We start from the raw sequence: 17,269 nt of genomic DNA, 5'->3' as shown, positions 1-17,269 counted from the left end.
TAGTTAGGTACTTAAATAAATAACTCAAAAAGAAAAAGACATCTAAAGATATTTAAAGGTAGATTACATGGCCACAACAGTTGGGCTGAAGTACCTATTTGCAATATAGTAAAAGTATGTGGTGTCACAAGTACCTACTTGCAATATAATAAAAGTATGTAGTGCCACAAGCTAGTAGGTGTGGAAAAATTAATTTATGGTTACCTGAAACTAATTTCAACAAGTCATTTCTCATTGGACAATAAATAAAATTTTGATGTTCACCAAAAAAAAAAAAAAAATCATTCAATAACCATGCTATAATAAGAGTCATGTAGCTTTAAACATATGTGAAAGTTAGGAGAGGAAAAAAAAAAAAAAAAACCATGCATAGGAAATTTAGTCAAGTAAAGCCTTAGTTAAGCCCACTAGTTTGCAAGACACAACACATAATAAATAAAAGGAGTAAAAGAGAAAAAACAACAATAAAATGGGAACAATTGTCTTACATGCACATAAATGATCTAAAGTACACATTTGGTCAATTATTTAACTACCAAGCGCTTTTACAACCCACATACAAAATTGTTTCATATAAAATCAAGGGGGTGCCCATGACCTATCCCAATCCCCTTGAATGGTAACACGATAAGCTTTTAGATTAGTTGTAAAACGCATCACAACTTATACGAGATGTAAAGGTGAATAATATGTGTTTTTTCATAAACATTATGAAGTGTTTTTTTTTTCATGATTACATCAATAATATTTTACATGTGTTAACTTTACCTTTGGTAGAGCAAAATACATTTAGGGTATGTTCACTTCAGCTTAATTTCAGTTTAGTTTAGGTTCAATCAGTTCAGCTCCTAATTTTCTTCACTCATAAAATATTTATTTAAGCTCTATTTAGTTTAGTTCAGCCTAATTTCCTTCTCTCATAAAATATTCATTTCAACTCAGTTCAGTTAATATGAAACAGGCCCTTACTCATAGTAAAAATCAATGTTACATGAAAATGATTAAGGCTTTACTCATTTTTTTTTTCTCTATTTGAAACAATATCATATTTTCATCTCCAAAGCTCCTTACCTATGAACCCATTGTCTCATGAACCCAAAAAATAACAAAACAAAATATCCAAATAAAAAGGAAATTTTTTAAATTACCACAAAAAAATGTAATCATTTTCGAACTAACCACCCGTTTAATTTTTTATTTTAAATTACCACCCCTTACATTAAATAAATGCTCAGATTACCACCAATTTTAAAAATCCGGTGGATTTTCCATCTGTAGGCCCCACCTAACGCTTATTTTGACCTTTTTGACTGGTTTTTTTCCCCGATTTTTCTCTTTAAAAACGCTCTCCTAACTTCAATTCACATTTTTCTCTTTGAAATTTTGTAGAATTTGTTGAAGGAAATGTGAATTAAAGTTTAAAAAGAGCGTTCTTAAAGAGAAAAATCGGGGGAAAAAATCAGTCAAAAGGGTCAAAGAAAGTGTTAGGTGGGGCCTACAAACGGAAAATTTACCGGATTTTTGAAATGGGTGGTAATTTGAGCATTTATTTAATTTAAGGGGTGGTAATTTAAAATAAAAAATTAAACGGATGGTTAGTTCAAAAATGGTTACATTTTTGGGTGGTAATTTAAAAATTAACCAAATAAAAACCCAAAATTCAAATTTGAAAAAAAAAATAAAAAAAAAATTGAATGGCGCACGTTAGCAAGAATGTCACTGGTAAAGCGTAAGTTAGCAAACTGGGGAGGGAAGATGCTTTCCTCATCCACCGTCTTCCTCCAACTCCAATCCTTCAACTTTCTCTCTCCTCTTCCTTATCCTGCGCCTTCACCACACACAACTACAGGAGAACCCAAAGTCTTTTTTCTCTCTCTTCTCCTTCTTCTTCATTTTCTAGGGTTTTCTGCAATTCCATGTTTTCGCCTCTTTCTCCTTAATTCTTCTCCAATGGCGTCTCTTTGATTCTTCTTTGTGTTTCAATTCTTTCACCAGTCGTTTAAATCTTGCAATATGGAGCGTAATTCGCCGTTATCTTTCGCCAGTCTCTTCAACCTTGAGGTTTGTCGTTGTCTTTGTGATTTTCGATGTTTTGGTGATTTTGGTTTAATTTATTGGAAGTTTTGATTTTGTTAATTGGAGAATTTGATTGTTTGAGGGGGGAATTAGGGTTTTTGTCTGTTTCGTTGAATTTGTGCGTGTCATTGAATTGCATTGCTTTGGTTGTTTTGTAATTTTTAATGGTTTTTTTTTGGGTTGATTTTGTGTTTTTTTGGTGTAGTCTCTGGTGAATTTTCGAGTGCCGCATCCGGAAGATGATTCTGATTACTATGGGAGTAGCAGTCAGGATGAAAGCAGAGGTAGCCAAGGTGCATTTCTTGTGCTCTACTCTGTATTATACAATTACAATTCTGTTTAATTATTTTTGAAATGTGTTGTATGTGGTAGTGTCAATGTATACACTTGTTTGTTCGTGTTCTCGATGTCCTCGATGTCCATTAGACGCGGATTACAATGCCAGCGCCGGGCATTGTTGTTTTTCTCTGATTGAAATATATGGAAAATACATCATTGAAACTGAAAAAAGTTACCTTTCACTCCTTAAGTCTTTATTGATGTTTTGTTATGGAAACATTCACTCTCCAATGGAGTGGGATGGGAAGGGATGAATGCTATGTTGTTTTAAGGGGTTTTCTGTTTCAGTTTATTAATTGATCGAGGGTTTTTATGTTATGATGATACTCATTGGGGCTTCATTCACTTTTGCTTAACTCTATTTCTGTTATTTTGGGACATGTTTTTAATGTCTAGAATGGTTAGTTAGGGAACCGATGGGTAGCATTTACATATTCATAGAAATAAAATTGATGATGATCTAAACTTTTTTCTCTTCCTTTATATAGGTAGAGGGATAGGTGGTCATAGTAACGGAATCATGTCCGAGAGAGAAGCTAAAAAAAGGAAGAGGATTAGGAACAGTGATGATGAGTTAGAGAACGGCTACTATAGGACTCCTATTACGGAGGAGCACTATCGATCTATGCTAGGTGAACATCTTCAAAAGCATAAGAGGAGGCTCAAAGATTCTTCGTTGAGTCCAGCACCTGCACGGATCCCTACTCCTATTCCTAAAAGCAGCGCAACTGCACCCGTGGCTCTCAAAAGTCGGAAATATGTAAATGAGCACCGAGGTGGGTTACAAGTTGAGAAAACTCCAGATTATTTGAATCGTTTCGTTCCTCAAAATATGGGAAACCATTATGATGCAGGCTATGCACTTAAATATGCCAATGACAGGTATTGGTTATTAATGATTTTTGTATTTTCATATTGTTGGCATAGAGTATCAATATTTCAATTGTGCAGAAGGTTGTGGGCTAATATATTTGGTATTGCCATTCTGAAATATTATTACTTTGTGAATACTGCTTCACAGAATGACTCAGGAATCTGTATATTTGGACATTGGGGAGGGTATCACTTACCAAATTCCGCCAAGTTATGACAAGATGGCAGCAACTCTGAACTTGCCAAGCTTTTCAGATGTTAGAGTGGAGGAGTACTATTTAAAGAGTACCCTGGATTTGGGTTCCTTAGCTGCAATGATGGCAGCTGATAGGAGGTTTGGAGCCAGAGGTAGAACTTGCATGGGGGATGCACTTTCTCAATATGACTCACTTCAAGCAAAACTGAAATCTTTGGCTTCTAGTGATCAGGTTCAGATGTTCAATTTGAAAGTGACTGAGGAAGGGTTGAACTCAATTCCTGAAGGGGCAGCTGGAAGGATACAAAGGTCAATATTGTCAGAGAGTGGTCAACTGCAAGTTCACTATGTGAAGGTGTTGGAGAAAGGAGACACATATGAGGTAATTTCTTTTTTCAAGTAATGTGAGACTGTGATTATAGTATCTTTTTCTTGTTCCTTTTGTTGTCGTTGAGGTAGTCTGGGAAGTAGGAAGAGGCTGAAAGAACTATCGGGTTTCAAGTAATTTAGTTTCAAATTTTTAAAATAGAAGAGTATTGCGTTTTTATTAATTTAGTTTCATATTTTGAATGGCAGATTATTGAAAGGAGCTTACCGAAAAAGCAAAAGGTAAAGAAAGATCAATCTACTATCGAGAGGGAGGAAAAAGATAAAGTTGGGAAAGTTTGGGTCAATATTGCTCGAAGAGATCTACCAAAGCATCATCGAATTTTTACTAACAACCACCGCAAGCAAATTATGGAAGCAAAGAGGCTTGCAGAAACTTGTCAAAGAGAAGTATGATTTATCTGTTTCCTTTTAATTTCCCTATTTTATGATGCCATTAATGCTTATTGGCACATTTAGGAAGTAGTTGACATTTCGGTTGTTTCCAGGTGAAATTGAAGGTGAGTAGATCACACAGGTTGATGAGGGGTGCTGCAATTAGAACAAGGAAACTGGCTAGAGACATGGTGGTGTACTGGAAAAGATTGGAAAAGGAGATGGTAATTTTTTTCTTTCCTTCTAATTAATAAGGAGTATATGTTTTGGCAGATACTTTTAGCCTGAGTTCTAGGAGTTATCTTTGTCTTTTATTGTTATGCATGAGTTTTCCACCATGCATTCACGTCATCTGACAGGAGCATGAAACAGTAGAGTTTCTGATGAACGTCTTACTCTTGTCTTCCTTCGGTATTACTCCCTCCGTCCCTAAATTACATTTCTCTTTGGAAATTTACACGGGAATTAAGGAGGAAAGAATAAGACAAATAACAATAATTAGATAATGCAATGGGAAGTACAAAGATAGATTAGTTATTACTCATGACATGTCATCAATCCTTTGCAAAAAAAAAAAGGACCAATCACATGCTCCTAATTGAAAATTTTTAACCAATCATATTCATTGTAATTTGGCACAAGGATTATGAGTGAGATTAGGTAAGGATGAGTGAGAAAGCATTAAATATAAAACTGAAAAAGAGAGTTGATTTACTGAAAAAACTTACCAAAAATAGAAAGGAGAAATGTAATTTTGGAATACCAAAAATAGAAAGGAGGAATGTAATTTAGGGATGGAGGGAGTATATTCTAGAGTTTAATCAATAATGGGTTTTCATATTTATATTTTTATTTATGCTCTGCTAAATTTTCCTTGAGGCAGAGGATTTTTATATATCTGCATAGATATTCTTCTGTATATAGGGGATACTCTTGGTCTTTTAAATTTTAATACATGTCCTAGTTACCTTCATGACATGTCATTTTTTTGGGACCCACATCTTGCGAAAAAAGATTCAGCTGATTTATTTGTGTTTTCCACAGTCTGCTGTTTTCGTTCCATGACCTCAGTGATATAATTTATGTCTTTATGGTCAATTATAATAATCTGTTGCGCTTCTCTTGTGTTTATATCACTTTGTCCCATTTCAGGCTGAAGTGAGAAAGAGAGAAGAAAAAGAAGCTGCAGAAGCTTTAAAGCGTGAACGTGAGCAAGAAGAAGCAAGAAGACAGAAGAAGAGGCTTGATTTTCTGTTGTCACAGACAGAACTTTACAGTCATTTTATGCAAAATAAGCCAGTTGTACGTCCCTCCGAGGCGATTCCTGGTGATGAAAATATAAACAGTGAAGAATTTGAAGATGAAAAGGCTGAAGAAGATACGGAAGATGCTGAATTAAAGAAAGAAGCCCTAAGGGCTGCTCAAGATGCTGTCTCGAAGCAGAAAAAATTGACTAGTGCCTTTGATGACGAATGCATGAAGTTGCGGCAGATAGCCGATGATGAAGTTCTGGGTGAAGATGCCTCAGCCACTGGATCTAGCAATATTGATCTACTTCATCCGTGAGTGTTGTTTTATCAAGTCTTCTCTGAACTATAGAATTTGACTTTATTTTTTATTTCATTAATTAGTGTATGAATCCTCTAAATTTGGCTACTTCTTCAGATCAACAATGCCAGTTACTTCGACGGTACAGACACCAGAATTATTCAAAGGTTCTTTGAAAGAATATCAACTGAAAGGCCTTCAATGGCTTGTTAATTGCTATGAACAGGTGTCTTTCTCTGCTTTACATTTACCTCCTCTTCTCGTGTCTGCATACTGTGAATATTTAAATTTTATTCATTATTTGTTTTCCAGGGTTTAAATGGTATTCTTGCTGATGAGATGGGACTGGGAAAGACTATACAGGCCATGGCTTTCTTGGCTCATTTGGCTGAGGTAAATGCTTATACACTTATTTGCCCTACTATATGTGTTCACCTTGAACTTTTGCGTGTCATCTATCTCTAGGTGGGCGATCTTAGTGGGACGAAGGGAGTATCATACTAGTATATCTTGTTTATGGTATACTAAAACTCATGAACAACTCAACTATGTTTCATGTACAGGATAAAAATATATGGGGCCCATTTCTGGTTTGTGCTCCAGCGTCAGTCTTGAATAACTGGGCTGATGAAATTAAAAGATTTTGCCCTGATCTGAAAACTCTACCATACTGGGGTGGACTTTCAGAGCGACAGGTTCTCAGGAAAAATATTAACCCAAAACGACTTTATCGTAGGTAATGAACAAAACTTTGTTGAACTGTTGCATTAAGTTTGGTGTAAACGTGTAATACAGACATTATTGTTAATGTTTTATGTGGTTAGGCAGCATATTTTGGCTGCCACTATCTAGGAATATTGTCATTATCGTTAGCTAAATTTGGTATTATCTGATTTATTAGAGCATTCAAATAGTGAATTTATGTCTTCCTTTTTCCTGGTTAAAATTTTTAAACAACTATTCCTGTACTTTTTTAGCATTTTTTTTGTTTCTTTAGTTATTTTACTTAACAATCAGAATGTAGCCGCATCTAGGTTTCTGCAATTTTTGTTTGCTGTGGCTGATATGCATTTTTTGTTTGACATGACTTCCACTGAAACATGGCAGTTTGATATAACATTAGCTATATATATCATTTTTTTAAAAATTCATTTTCATATCATTGGTCTAGCATAGCATGAGGATGATGATGCCCCCATGCTACATCAATGTATAAAAAAGCTCAAGGCGCACTAAGGCGATAAGGGTTTTGTAGTGCCTAGGTGCGCCTCTTTGAAGTGAGGCGCACTGTATAAACAGTTAAAAAATTGGCAGATAATTGCTTCAAAAGCGCCTCAGGTGCGCCTCGTGCGCTTTTGGTGCGCCTCGGGCACTTCAGGTGCGCCTCGTGCGCTTTTGGTGCGCCTCGGGCAATTCAGGTGCGCCTAATTGAAAACGCCTCGCCCAGACCCAAAAAAGCTCTTACCCCCTATCACCTTGAGCCTCAGCGCCTAGGCGCGTCTTAGGCGCGCTTTTTCAAACACTGTGCTACATAGTGGAGGACTGCATCCTATTTCTGGCAACTAGGGGGATAGAGCACTGTGCTTATTGAAGCTCATAACTCCCTCCGTATTATAATAAAGTGTTGCACTTTGACCAAAAACGCATGTCGAGACACGAATTTGCCATTAATTTATCTAATTATATGTTAGTAAAATCATAGGAAACTTGATATTATGTTAGTATACATTATAACGAATCCAAAAATGTACTCCCTGCGTCCCATAATATAGTTCTTGTTTGTGTTTTTTCATGGTATTTAAGAAATTGGAGGAGAAGTGGATGAAGTACATTAATAAAAGTGAAAATTACAATTATAGACAAAGGTTAGAGAGAGAAAGTGGAGAAAAATACAAGGCATTTGCTTACAATTATAGCCACCAATATTAGAGCCAACAAACATAAAGCAGTGGGGCGAGAGTATGGGGGCGTGGGTGAAATTGTTGATGGTCTTTTCTACAGGTGTTCTTGCCCATTTTAATAAAGAATTGCCTTGTTTAGTCTTTAGCAAAGGATCTCCTTTTATCATTATTATTCCATTTTTTAACTTCTGCATATATATACAATTAAATACCCAAAATAAATAAAAGTAACTTTGAAGAAAATGTGTCTGCTGCTAACTAGTGATATCATTAATGAAGGGTTTTTTTTTTTTGGCTTTGTTCTTCCTAAAGAGATAGAGAGATGGTATGGGTCTTGTTGTAAGCTAGGGGCAGAGATGAGGAGGTTTGTTTGTAGCAGCCTTGCTAGAAAGGGGGAGGAAGGATGGTGACAGCCTGGCAGGAATGGGTGGGGAGCTGATGGTTACGAGGAAGAGTTGATGCCTGCCTGGTGGTTATGTTATGGAAGGTGGAGGTGGATGGTGGTCTTGGTGCAAGACAATTATTAGAGGAGAAAAAGGAGAGAAAAAGACATTAAATTATAAAAGGAACAGGAAAATTAATTTACCTCTCCAGTAGGTTATAAGTTACACGGGACTTATTTTGGTAGATACTCTCATTGTTGGGACCACTCTTAATTAATTGAAACTTGGAATTTTACCTAGGAAAGGCCATTGTTGAGACTTGAGACCAGTAATATCATTTTTTTTTCCACTGTTGAAGCCCAATTTGATGTGTCCAAATGTCATGTCCAATGTCTCTAATGCCTCATTAAACAATCTTTTTTTTTTTTGGTTTTGAGGGGTGGGGTGGGAGGAGAGATGAGATGGGGTGTGACATGAAAATTCCAAGTAACAAAGCCTGTGGCTTGCTTCCTGAGTTTCTTTTCATGTGCAGGCTTTCTATCCCACTTTCTTTCAGGCTCCCCATTGTAAACAGCTTATAAATTTGGAATCAATTCCTAGGAAACTGGTGTGCTTTCATGTGGTTAAATGAAGTATATTTGGTGTAAGAGACATGCCTTATTTTATGTACTCACATATAAATCATGTGTTCTTGGTCTTTATAATCTATATCATGTTCCTGTCATTCTTAAATTGCACTTATTGCAGTTAATTTGTATATTCTGTGCTGAACTACCGTTATTATTATCTAGTGCAGCATAATAATGTAATTCTAGATAAATGCTTTCATTGTCATTATGATAACATATTTCTGCTGCCAATATGCATGCATCTTGGGTTTGTGACACTTATGAGGCATTGTTGACTTTTTTTTGTTTGTTTGTTTGGCAGGGATGCTGGATTTCATATACTTGTCACTAGCTATCAATTATTGGTTACTGATGAGAAGTACTTAAAGCGTGTCAGATGGCAGTACATGGTATTAGATGAGGCTCAGGCAATTAAGAGTGCAAGCAGGTTTTTTTCTCCATTATTTGAATTAAAGAATTGCAACTATATGACAAAAGCACCAATTCCCCTCTAGAAGGAATAATATGTGAACATTACTGTTTATTTTCTTTCCCTTTTCTATTCAAATGATGGTTGTTGTTCCTTTTCAGTTTATACTTCATTTGAAGCACACATGATGAAGTAGTGATCTTGTAGTTTATTACTTCATTTCAAATAGTTGACTCATTTTTCATTTTGGGAAGTATCTTATAGCACACATGATGAAGTATTTTTCATTTTGACATATTTCTATTTTGGGCAGTTTTTATGTGGTAAAATGTCAATCCCTCACTTCCCTTCTCTTTCCTCCCTAACTTACTCTCTCTCACATAGCTGAACAACCCCAATTTCTCTTTCCTCCCTCAAAGCCGCGATCCCATTTTCTCTCTCTTCCCTCGCCGCAGGTATTTTCTCTCCTCTCCTTGCTGCCGCCAATAATTGCTCTTCTTTCCCTGATTTCTATCCTTAATCATCCACCTTGGACCAATATCTCCGAGACGGTTCTGAGACAAAGCAAAAACTATAGAAAGAGCAATTGAATCTTCATTTTGTCCTTTGATCCGGCCTCATCTTAAATCTCCCTCTCCCATATTTAATCTTACATTGGAGAGTTATTCGCAAGCAGTCAACAATGGTGAATAAAATTTCTTGCTCTTTGCTTCCTTCTCTAAACCTTAAATTTTGACTTATATCCCTGATTTTTTAATTCTACTCCAATCTCATTAACCAATTCCACTGATAAAGGGGTTTTTTTTTTCTTCTTAAACTCAAGATTTGAAAGCGATGTGAGTATCGATTATAGAGAAGAGAAGGTGAATTGTGACAAGTATAGTGTTTCGAATAGGGTACAAGGATTTTGATGTTGTAATAAGAATGAATAGAGGATGACGATGGATTTGTTAGTGACACACCGCACACGATGATGTTTGACGGTGGTGATGACTCGCAGGTTGAAGGGAGTTGAAGGTGGTTGGCTGTTAATTTTGAAGGCAAATAGGCAATGGTGGAGATATTTAAGAAGAGGAAGGTGGTGGTGGTGGGATGAAGAGGTTGTTGGTTTTGGAAGTGGTGTTAGGGTTGAGAATTTGGTGGTGGCTGGTTGATATGTCAACTTGTCAAGGAGAAGGGTAGGTGGATAAGTAGGTAGGGGTGAGAAACTATTTGTAATTGTTCAGTCTTTGTCTTGTGTCATTCTTCCTCACCCCTCCTTAATATGCGCACCTAAGCACTTGGATTTACATTTACAATGCTTTCTGACTCCATTTGCTTTTGGCTGCAGCTTAAGATGGAAGACGCTTCTTAGTTTTAATTGTCGAAATCGTTTGCTTTTGACGGGTACGCCTATTCAGAATAACATGGCAGAGTTATGGGCTCTTTTACATTTCATCATGCCTACTTTGTTTGACAGCCATGAGCAATTTAATGAGTGGTTCTCCAAAGGGTACAGATCTTTACTATGTAGTATAATTTTGACTTTTGTAAACAAAGTGAAAAAATTACCGTGATGTGTTCTTTGATGAATTATAAGCACACTTTTCGTTGCTGCACATGTGCAGGATAGAGAGTCATGCAGAGCATGGTGGCACCTTGAATGAACATCAGCTAAATAGATTGGTGAGTCTGCTTGTGTTGTCAGTATGTTCTGATTGTGGGTTATTAGAAATTTTAATTGTGAGATGCAGCTGATATAAAAATTCTAATCACTCAAATTTAAACAGCTTTTTGTCTAAAAATTCTGATCACTCAAATTTAAACAGCTTTTTGTCTTATTCTATTTCCTTGTATAACATTTTTTTCCCCTTAAAAATAGCATGCAGTGCTAAAACCTTTTATGTTGCGCCGGGTCAAAAAAGATGTGGTTACTGAGCTGACAGGAAAGACAGAGATAACTGTGCACTGCAAATTGAGTTCCCGACAGCAAGCCTTTTATCAAGCTATAAAGAATAAGATTTCGCTAACTGAGATAATTGATAACAGTCGTGGGCATCTTAATGAAAAGAAATTGATGAATTTGATGAATATTGTTATACAATTGAGAAAGGTACTTCATGTTTATATTCTTATTTTTCTGTCCAATTATGTTATTATACCTTTTGATTAGTTTCGGTGTTACAGCCTGGGAATCTGATAAATTTGATTTATTGTGAATTGACAGGTCTGCAATCATCCAGAATTGTTTGAAAGGAATGAGGGTAGCTCATACTTCTACTTTGGAGACATCTCAAATTCTCTTCTGCCTCCTCCATTCGGGGAACTGGAGGACATACTATATACTGGTGGTCGAAATCCTATAACATACCAGGTACTTCATGACAAATTTGTTTTGGTGGAGACTTACTTCAATGCTTTATTATATCCTCGGAGCTGAGCAATAGTTTATGCAATGCTTTGAATGTTTAAATGTTTTCGTTGATTCTTGATTGTTCATTCTGTTTGACATAGTATTACCCTTTGTATCTGTCCTATTTGATCGTATTGATATTGGTCTTGTGCTGTTTGTTATTGTAATTGTATAAGTAGCACTTCCTGCTGGTGCGTTTTATTCTTTCTCTGGATCCAACTGTTTTTGCATTTTATTTTTGGCAGTTCAGATTCTATTTGTATTTAGTTTTATCTATCTAGTTAACTGTATGAACTATTGTAATGGACTGATAATCTGACTTGTATTTCTGATTTAATAAGACTAATAAACAAAGATAAAAGCTTGAGACTTTGATTAATAATGGCAGAAATTTGAGTACACAAGTGATAGGAGGATAATTGCTTGAGGCTATTACTCTCTTGATACCTTTAGGTTATTACTCTCCTAGTAACTTTTGGTTACTACTCTCAACATATTTCCTCACAATTCACATCATGCCTACTGCATATACTCTCCCCTATTTATACTAAGGCTGAGGAGTAAGGACTATTAACCTAAAAAATACTAGACTTCCCAAATTACCCTTCCTAATGTTAGTCTATTATAACTATGAAGTAAGAAGACTAGAATTCTTTGTTAGTTTCCACTCCCTGCCATCCTGCTCAAGTTTTTATTGATTGAGGTTTGTTTTTCTTTTTAGATACCTAAATTAATCTATGAAGATATGTTTCGTTGCTCTCGGACACTCTGTTCTGCTGTTGGGCATGGTCTCAGTAGAGGATCTTTTGAGAAATATTTCAACATATTTACTCCAGATGTTATATATCGATCCATAATACCCCGAGAAGATGCCACTGATGTAGCATCTATTCGGAGTGGAGCATTTGGCTTTACCCATCTGATTGACTTATCACCTGCAGAGGTTGCTTTCTTGGCTAATAGCTCCTTTTTGGAGAGACTGATGTTCTCTGTGAAAACACAAGAGAGGCAGTACTTGGATGATATTGTAAACTTAGTGACAGAGGTTGAAGATGGTGACCTTCAAATTGAGATAGGAAAAGTCAGAGCTGTCACTAGAATGTTGTTAACACCAAGTAAATCAGGCAGTGGTATTCTGAGAAGAAAGCTCGCAACTGGTCCTAACCATGCTCCCTTTGAGGAACTGGTGGTTTCTCATGAGGATAGACTCATGTCAAATATTGCACTTCTTCATTCCGCATATACTTTCATCCCTCAAAGTAGAGCACCACCGGTAATTATTTTGTCTTTTCTATTATTATTACTTCCTCCGTCTCATATTAGTTGACACATTTCATTGGTGCGTTTGCCATTGCATAACTTCAAGTAATAATATCTTCAATTGTGTACAACCAAAATTTTTGTTAAAAATTGATTTTTGGGATATAAAAGTTGAGACGAATTAAACATGACCCCAGTCGACTATATTTTTTCATGAGAATAAATCACAAAGTGAAGTCAAAGTTACTTATGTGAATAGTGGTGAAAGTCAAAACTCAAAGTGTGAACAAAATGGAACGGAGGAAGTATTTTTATTATTATTATTTTAGTTTTTGTTTTTATTGTGCCTAATTTAACTCGGCGTTGATACAAGTCTTTTGTTGATTCTTTAGATTTGTGCTCACTGTCCGAATAGAAACTTCTCTTATCAAATGCTTGATGAACTTCATAATCCCTGGGTCAAGAGACTTTTTGTTGGGTTTGCTCGCACATCTGATTTTAGTGCACCTAGAAGGCCTGACGGACCACCTCATCAATTAATTGAAGAGATAGATTCTGAATTACCTGTTGTACAGCCAGCTCTTCAGCTGACATACAAGATATTTGGTTCATGCCCACCCATGCAAAGTTTTGATCCATCGAAGTTGCTCACTGTAAGATATGCTTTTTCCCATTGCTTTGGTCAATTGATTTTATTTTATTGCTGGCATTATAATTATGCTGGCATTACATGTGAATTTCAGGATTCTGGAAAGCTACAGACACTTGATATATTATTGAAGCGCTTAAGAGCAGGGAATCACCGTGTTCTTTTGTTTGCACAAATGACAAAAATGCTAAATATTCTTGAGGTATTTTTACTTAATCCAACAATGTAATACTCATGTCTTACTATAAAGTTCCTTATATTAAGAATTCTATTATACCATAAATCCATTTTGTTTATCTAGTTATTGTTACTATTAGAACAAGCATCTTAGTTTGCTATAGTTTTATTTTCTTATATATATATAATCAGTTACCTTTAATTTGTTGGTTCTACATTTTGTGGAGTAACTTGTTATTCAGTAGGATGCTTTTGAGCAATGTTTTAACATTTTTTTGAGGTGCATGTATGTACTCCGAGTACTACTTTTATCATGATTCATGTATGTGTTGAGTATGGTGTGAGATGTAATATATATATATATATATATATATATATATTTATATTTATATTTATATTTATATTTATATTTATATATCGTAACAGTTCATTTTTAAAAATATATTCTTGTGAAAATTTTGTTCAAATGTACAATCTTTATATATACAGCAAACAAAAATTATAAATTGGTTTGATTAACCAAAAAAAATTGTGTAAAGATTTTTATTTCTCCTGTCATTATTTTGTTACCTTAATAAATAGTTATGTATGAATATGAGTCTTTGGAAAATTTCTAGAAAAAAATGATGCCTGAATACGGAGTATATTTACTTGAAGAGAGGTGAGACCTGAGTTGTGTGATTATAGATTGTTAACTTCATTTTTTGCTGATAAGCTACTTAACAAAGTTGAGTATATATGTTCTGAAATTCATTATTATAGCCATTTCTCCTTTATTGATGATTTTGTTGTCATTAGTTGTGTCATTGTTTGTAGGTAATTTCCACCTTTTTTTTTTTTTATTACAAGGCTGTGGGTTCAAGCACTTCTGCAGTTCTGCCTACATTTGTCCCTTTTTGACAAGGGGACAAAATTAACGAATGTGTATGTATGGTATACAGGCAATAGAGCCGCATTATTACTTGGCAGAGTTTTGTGAAAGACTACTCTTAGAATGGATAGTATAAATTTGAATTGTTGTGCATATATCTTTTATTATTGGAGTTATCATTAGTGTGTGTAGCTTGTAATATGCAATGCTTGTTTAGCTTAGTTAGTGGCTGATACAATTCTCCAGTTGCAACACCTTGCAATTGAGCCTTATTCTAGCTTTTAGCTGCCAGCTTGTAGATTCTCATATCTTGAAATTGTATTGTAGTTATGAGTTGGTTATTGCTGCAGCAAGAAAAATATGTCTTGTAGTGCATTTTGACTGCTGTTTCTTCATTATGCTCTTATATCATTTTCCTTATCACCTCATCGTTGAGGGGTATATAACGGGTCTGAACTATTGTTTTCTTCAGGACTATATGAATTATCGAAAATACAAGTATCTTAGACTTGATGGATCATCAACCATCATGGACCGGCGGGACATGGTTCAAGATTTCCAACTTAGGTAAAGTTTTTATTTTCTTTTCAATCTGCGTGGTTATGGTGTTTCCTCTGTTTTCTCCTAGCAAAACAATCAGCCGGGGGTTGAGGGGGGTGGTTGGGAGTAAATGGACAGAGAACTTTTGTTAAGCTAGTTGATGGAACACTTGATTTAATGATTTGCAGGAGTGATATTTATTTATTTATTTATTTATTTTGCAGGAATGATATATTTGTATTCCTGCTTAGTACAAGGGCAGGTGGTCTGGGTATCAATCTAACAGCTGCAGATACTGTGATATTTTATGAAATCGACTGGAATCCAACCTTGGACTTGCAGGCAATGGACAGAGCTCATCGTTTGGGTCAGACCAAAGATGTGAGTCTTTTTGATCTGTTTGTTTCATAAGAAGACTTTTCGAACATAGATATTTCTTGTTTTGCTTTCTTGGATGAATGGCTATTTTGTTTTGCCTATTTAGTCAATCTTTTGTCAATCATACTACATAACTGTAGAACTGATGTGTAAGGGAATATTAAATGTTTTTGTACGTGGGGCTGTTAGATTTTTCTGTAATGTTTTTCTCTAATCCCCCACCCTATCCTCTAAGCGTAAAGGAAAAAGAAAGGGGGTGGGGTGGGATGCCCTCAAGGAAGGAAGGGATAAGAGTGGTTTTGGTTTGTAGTTCAAAGTAATTGCTGTTAGAAGTTTATAACATATGCATTTTTGACATTATAGGTTACCGTCTACCGTTTGATTTGCAAAGAGACTGTCGAGGAGAAAATTTTACAAAGAGCAGGTCAAAAGAGTACCGTTCAGCAGCTTGTTATGACTGGAGGCCATGTACAAGGTGATTTAATGGCGCCAGAAGATGTTGTCTCTTTACTCATTGATGATGCCCAATTGGAGCAGAAATTGAAAGAAATTCCTATACAGGTTAGTGTAGCAACAAATATACAACATGACTACTCCAGGCATGTATTATTTAAAAACTCTGGTCGTGTCCCTGTCTTCACTAACTCTCAAAAATCATTTTTAAAATGAATTTATCTTCCACTTTCCCAGGTCAAAGATAAACAAAAGAGGAAGCGAGCAAATAAAGGCATAAGGATAGATGCAGAAGGAGAGGCTACTTTGGAAGATCTTGATAAGATTGCAAATGAAGCTTCTGTTATTGAACTCTCTCCAGATTCAGAAAAGCCAAAGTCCAATAAAAAAGTAATGGGACTTAGTGAGAATTTTCTGATTCCTTTTGTTTATGCTTTTGTGATTTATTGTGAGTATGCTTGGAGGTTATTCCCATAAAAAAAATGATCATCGGCTTAGTATGGCTTGATTACTCTGTGTAATGAAGCTTGTGCATTTTTCTGTTTTCCTTTTCCTGTCTAATAACCGAAGTACAAACTTGGTACAATGCTCTTTTTCTGGGCTCTTCTCCAGTAGCTGTTGTAACTTTACTACCTTTTTGGTAGACTTGGTTTGCAGGTGCTTGTGAAATATATCAGCATTTTGTTCTGCAACTGATGTTTATCTTTTATTATTACAGAGAAAAACTGGTGATAAACGTCAGCCGAAGCAGAAAGCTGCAAAAGCCATTGATGCAGAAAAAAATGACGCTGGGCAAGGGAATGAGTTTGATGGCTTCATTAACAACCCTGATCAACAGCAAAGACCAAAGAGGCCAAAGAGGGAAAGGCCGACTAAGAGTGTGAATGAAAACATCGAACCTGCATTTACTGCTGCTCCTTTTGCAGTTCCTCAGCAGCCTCAAGCTCAAAACGTGCCTTCCGTTGATCAGAGTTTAGGAGGTATGGCAACATTGTCAGGAGAAAAACCCCCATCTCATCAAAGTAGCTTATAGCTTTATGGTTCAATATTTCCCAGTATTAGGAATTAGGAATCATCAGTACATGTTAGCTTTGTTTTTACCTAACTGGATTTCTTGCTTCCGTTTTTGCTGATCCCTACATTGGATTGTGGGAAGCAAGATGCCGGGTTGTAAGTGTTGTACAGGTTCTTCAATTAATGGTGCCTTTTTAAACTGGCAATTATAGTTTTAGCAAATAGTTAGCAGTGTATATAAGTAATATCAAATGATTAATCACAGGAAATATAAGCAGAGTACTGTCTTTGCTGTATATAAGTTATTCATTTAGAATGTAAATCAGAAGATACTGAAGAGGTTTCATGATCTTTAGTTTTTGGAGAAAAACATTGCATGATCTTTTGGAATGGTCATTTTAATGTTTATTGTCGATGTT

The 17,269-nt window shown here is 35.7% G+C and overlaps 1 protein-coding gene across 2 annotated transcripts; it reads left to right on the top strand.

The window, feature by feature from the left end:
• Positions 1 to 1,761: 1,761 nt before the first annotated feature.
• Positions 1,762 to 17,205, top strand: LOC145632278 (chromatin-remodeling ATPase INO80-like). Of its 2 annotated transcripts, XM_081684610.1 has the most exons (23): positions 1,762 to 2,061; positions 2,282 to 2,369; positions 2,904 to 3,297; positions 3,437 to 3,866; positions 4,061 to 4,261; positions 4,360 to 4,470; positions 5,399 to 5,808; positions 5,912 to 6,020; positions 6,107 to 6,187; positions 6,358 to 6,530; positions 9,009 to 9,134; positions 10,447 to 10,608; positions 10,724 to 10,781; positions 10,978 to 11,208; positions 11,323 to 11,469; positions 12,230 to 12,781; positions 13,161 to 13,421; positions 13,512 to 13,619; positions 14,938 to 15,032; positions 15,230 to 15,386; positions 15,747 to 15,944; positions 16,074 to 16,226; positions 16,555 to 17,205. In XM_081684610.1, exons 1-23 carry the CDS (start codon positions 2,014 to 2,016, stop codon positions 16,867 to 16,869), a joined length of 4,608 nt encoding a protein of 1,535 aa, XP_081540736.1. In that variant the 5' UTR covers positions 1,762 to 2,013; the 3' UTR covers positions 16,870 to 17,205. The 2 variants fall into 2 exon arrangements, with proteins under 2 accessions (XP_081540736.1, XP_081540737.1); XM_081684611.1 differs by lacking the exons at positions 1,762 to 2,061; positions 2,282 to 2,369 and having other exon boundaries at positions 3,080 to 3,191.
• Positions 17,206 to 17,269: the final 64 nt, after the last annotated feature.

This window comes from Chenopodium album, chromosome 5, assembly GCF_948465745.1.
Source record: "Chenopodium album chromosome 5, dcCheAlbu1.1, whole genome shotgun sequence".
Classification (NCBI taxonomy): Eukaryota; Viridiplantae; Streptophyta; class Magnoliopsida; order Caryophyllales; family Amaranthaceae; genus Chenopodium; species Chenopodium album.
The sequence above is the reverse complement of the archived record's forward strand: the minus strand, read 5'-3'. Positions and strand labels throughout refer to the sequence as shown.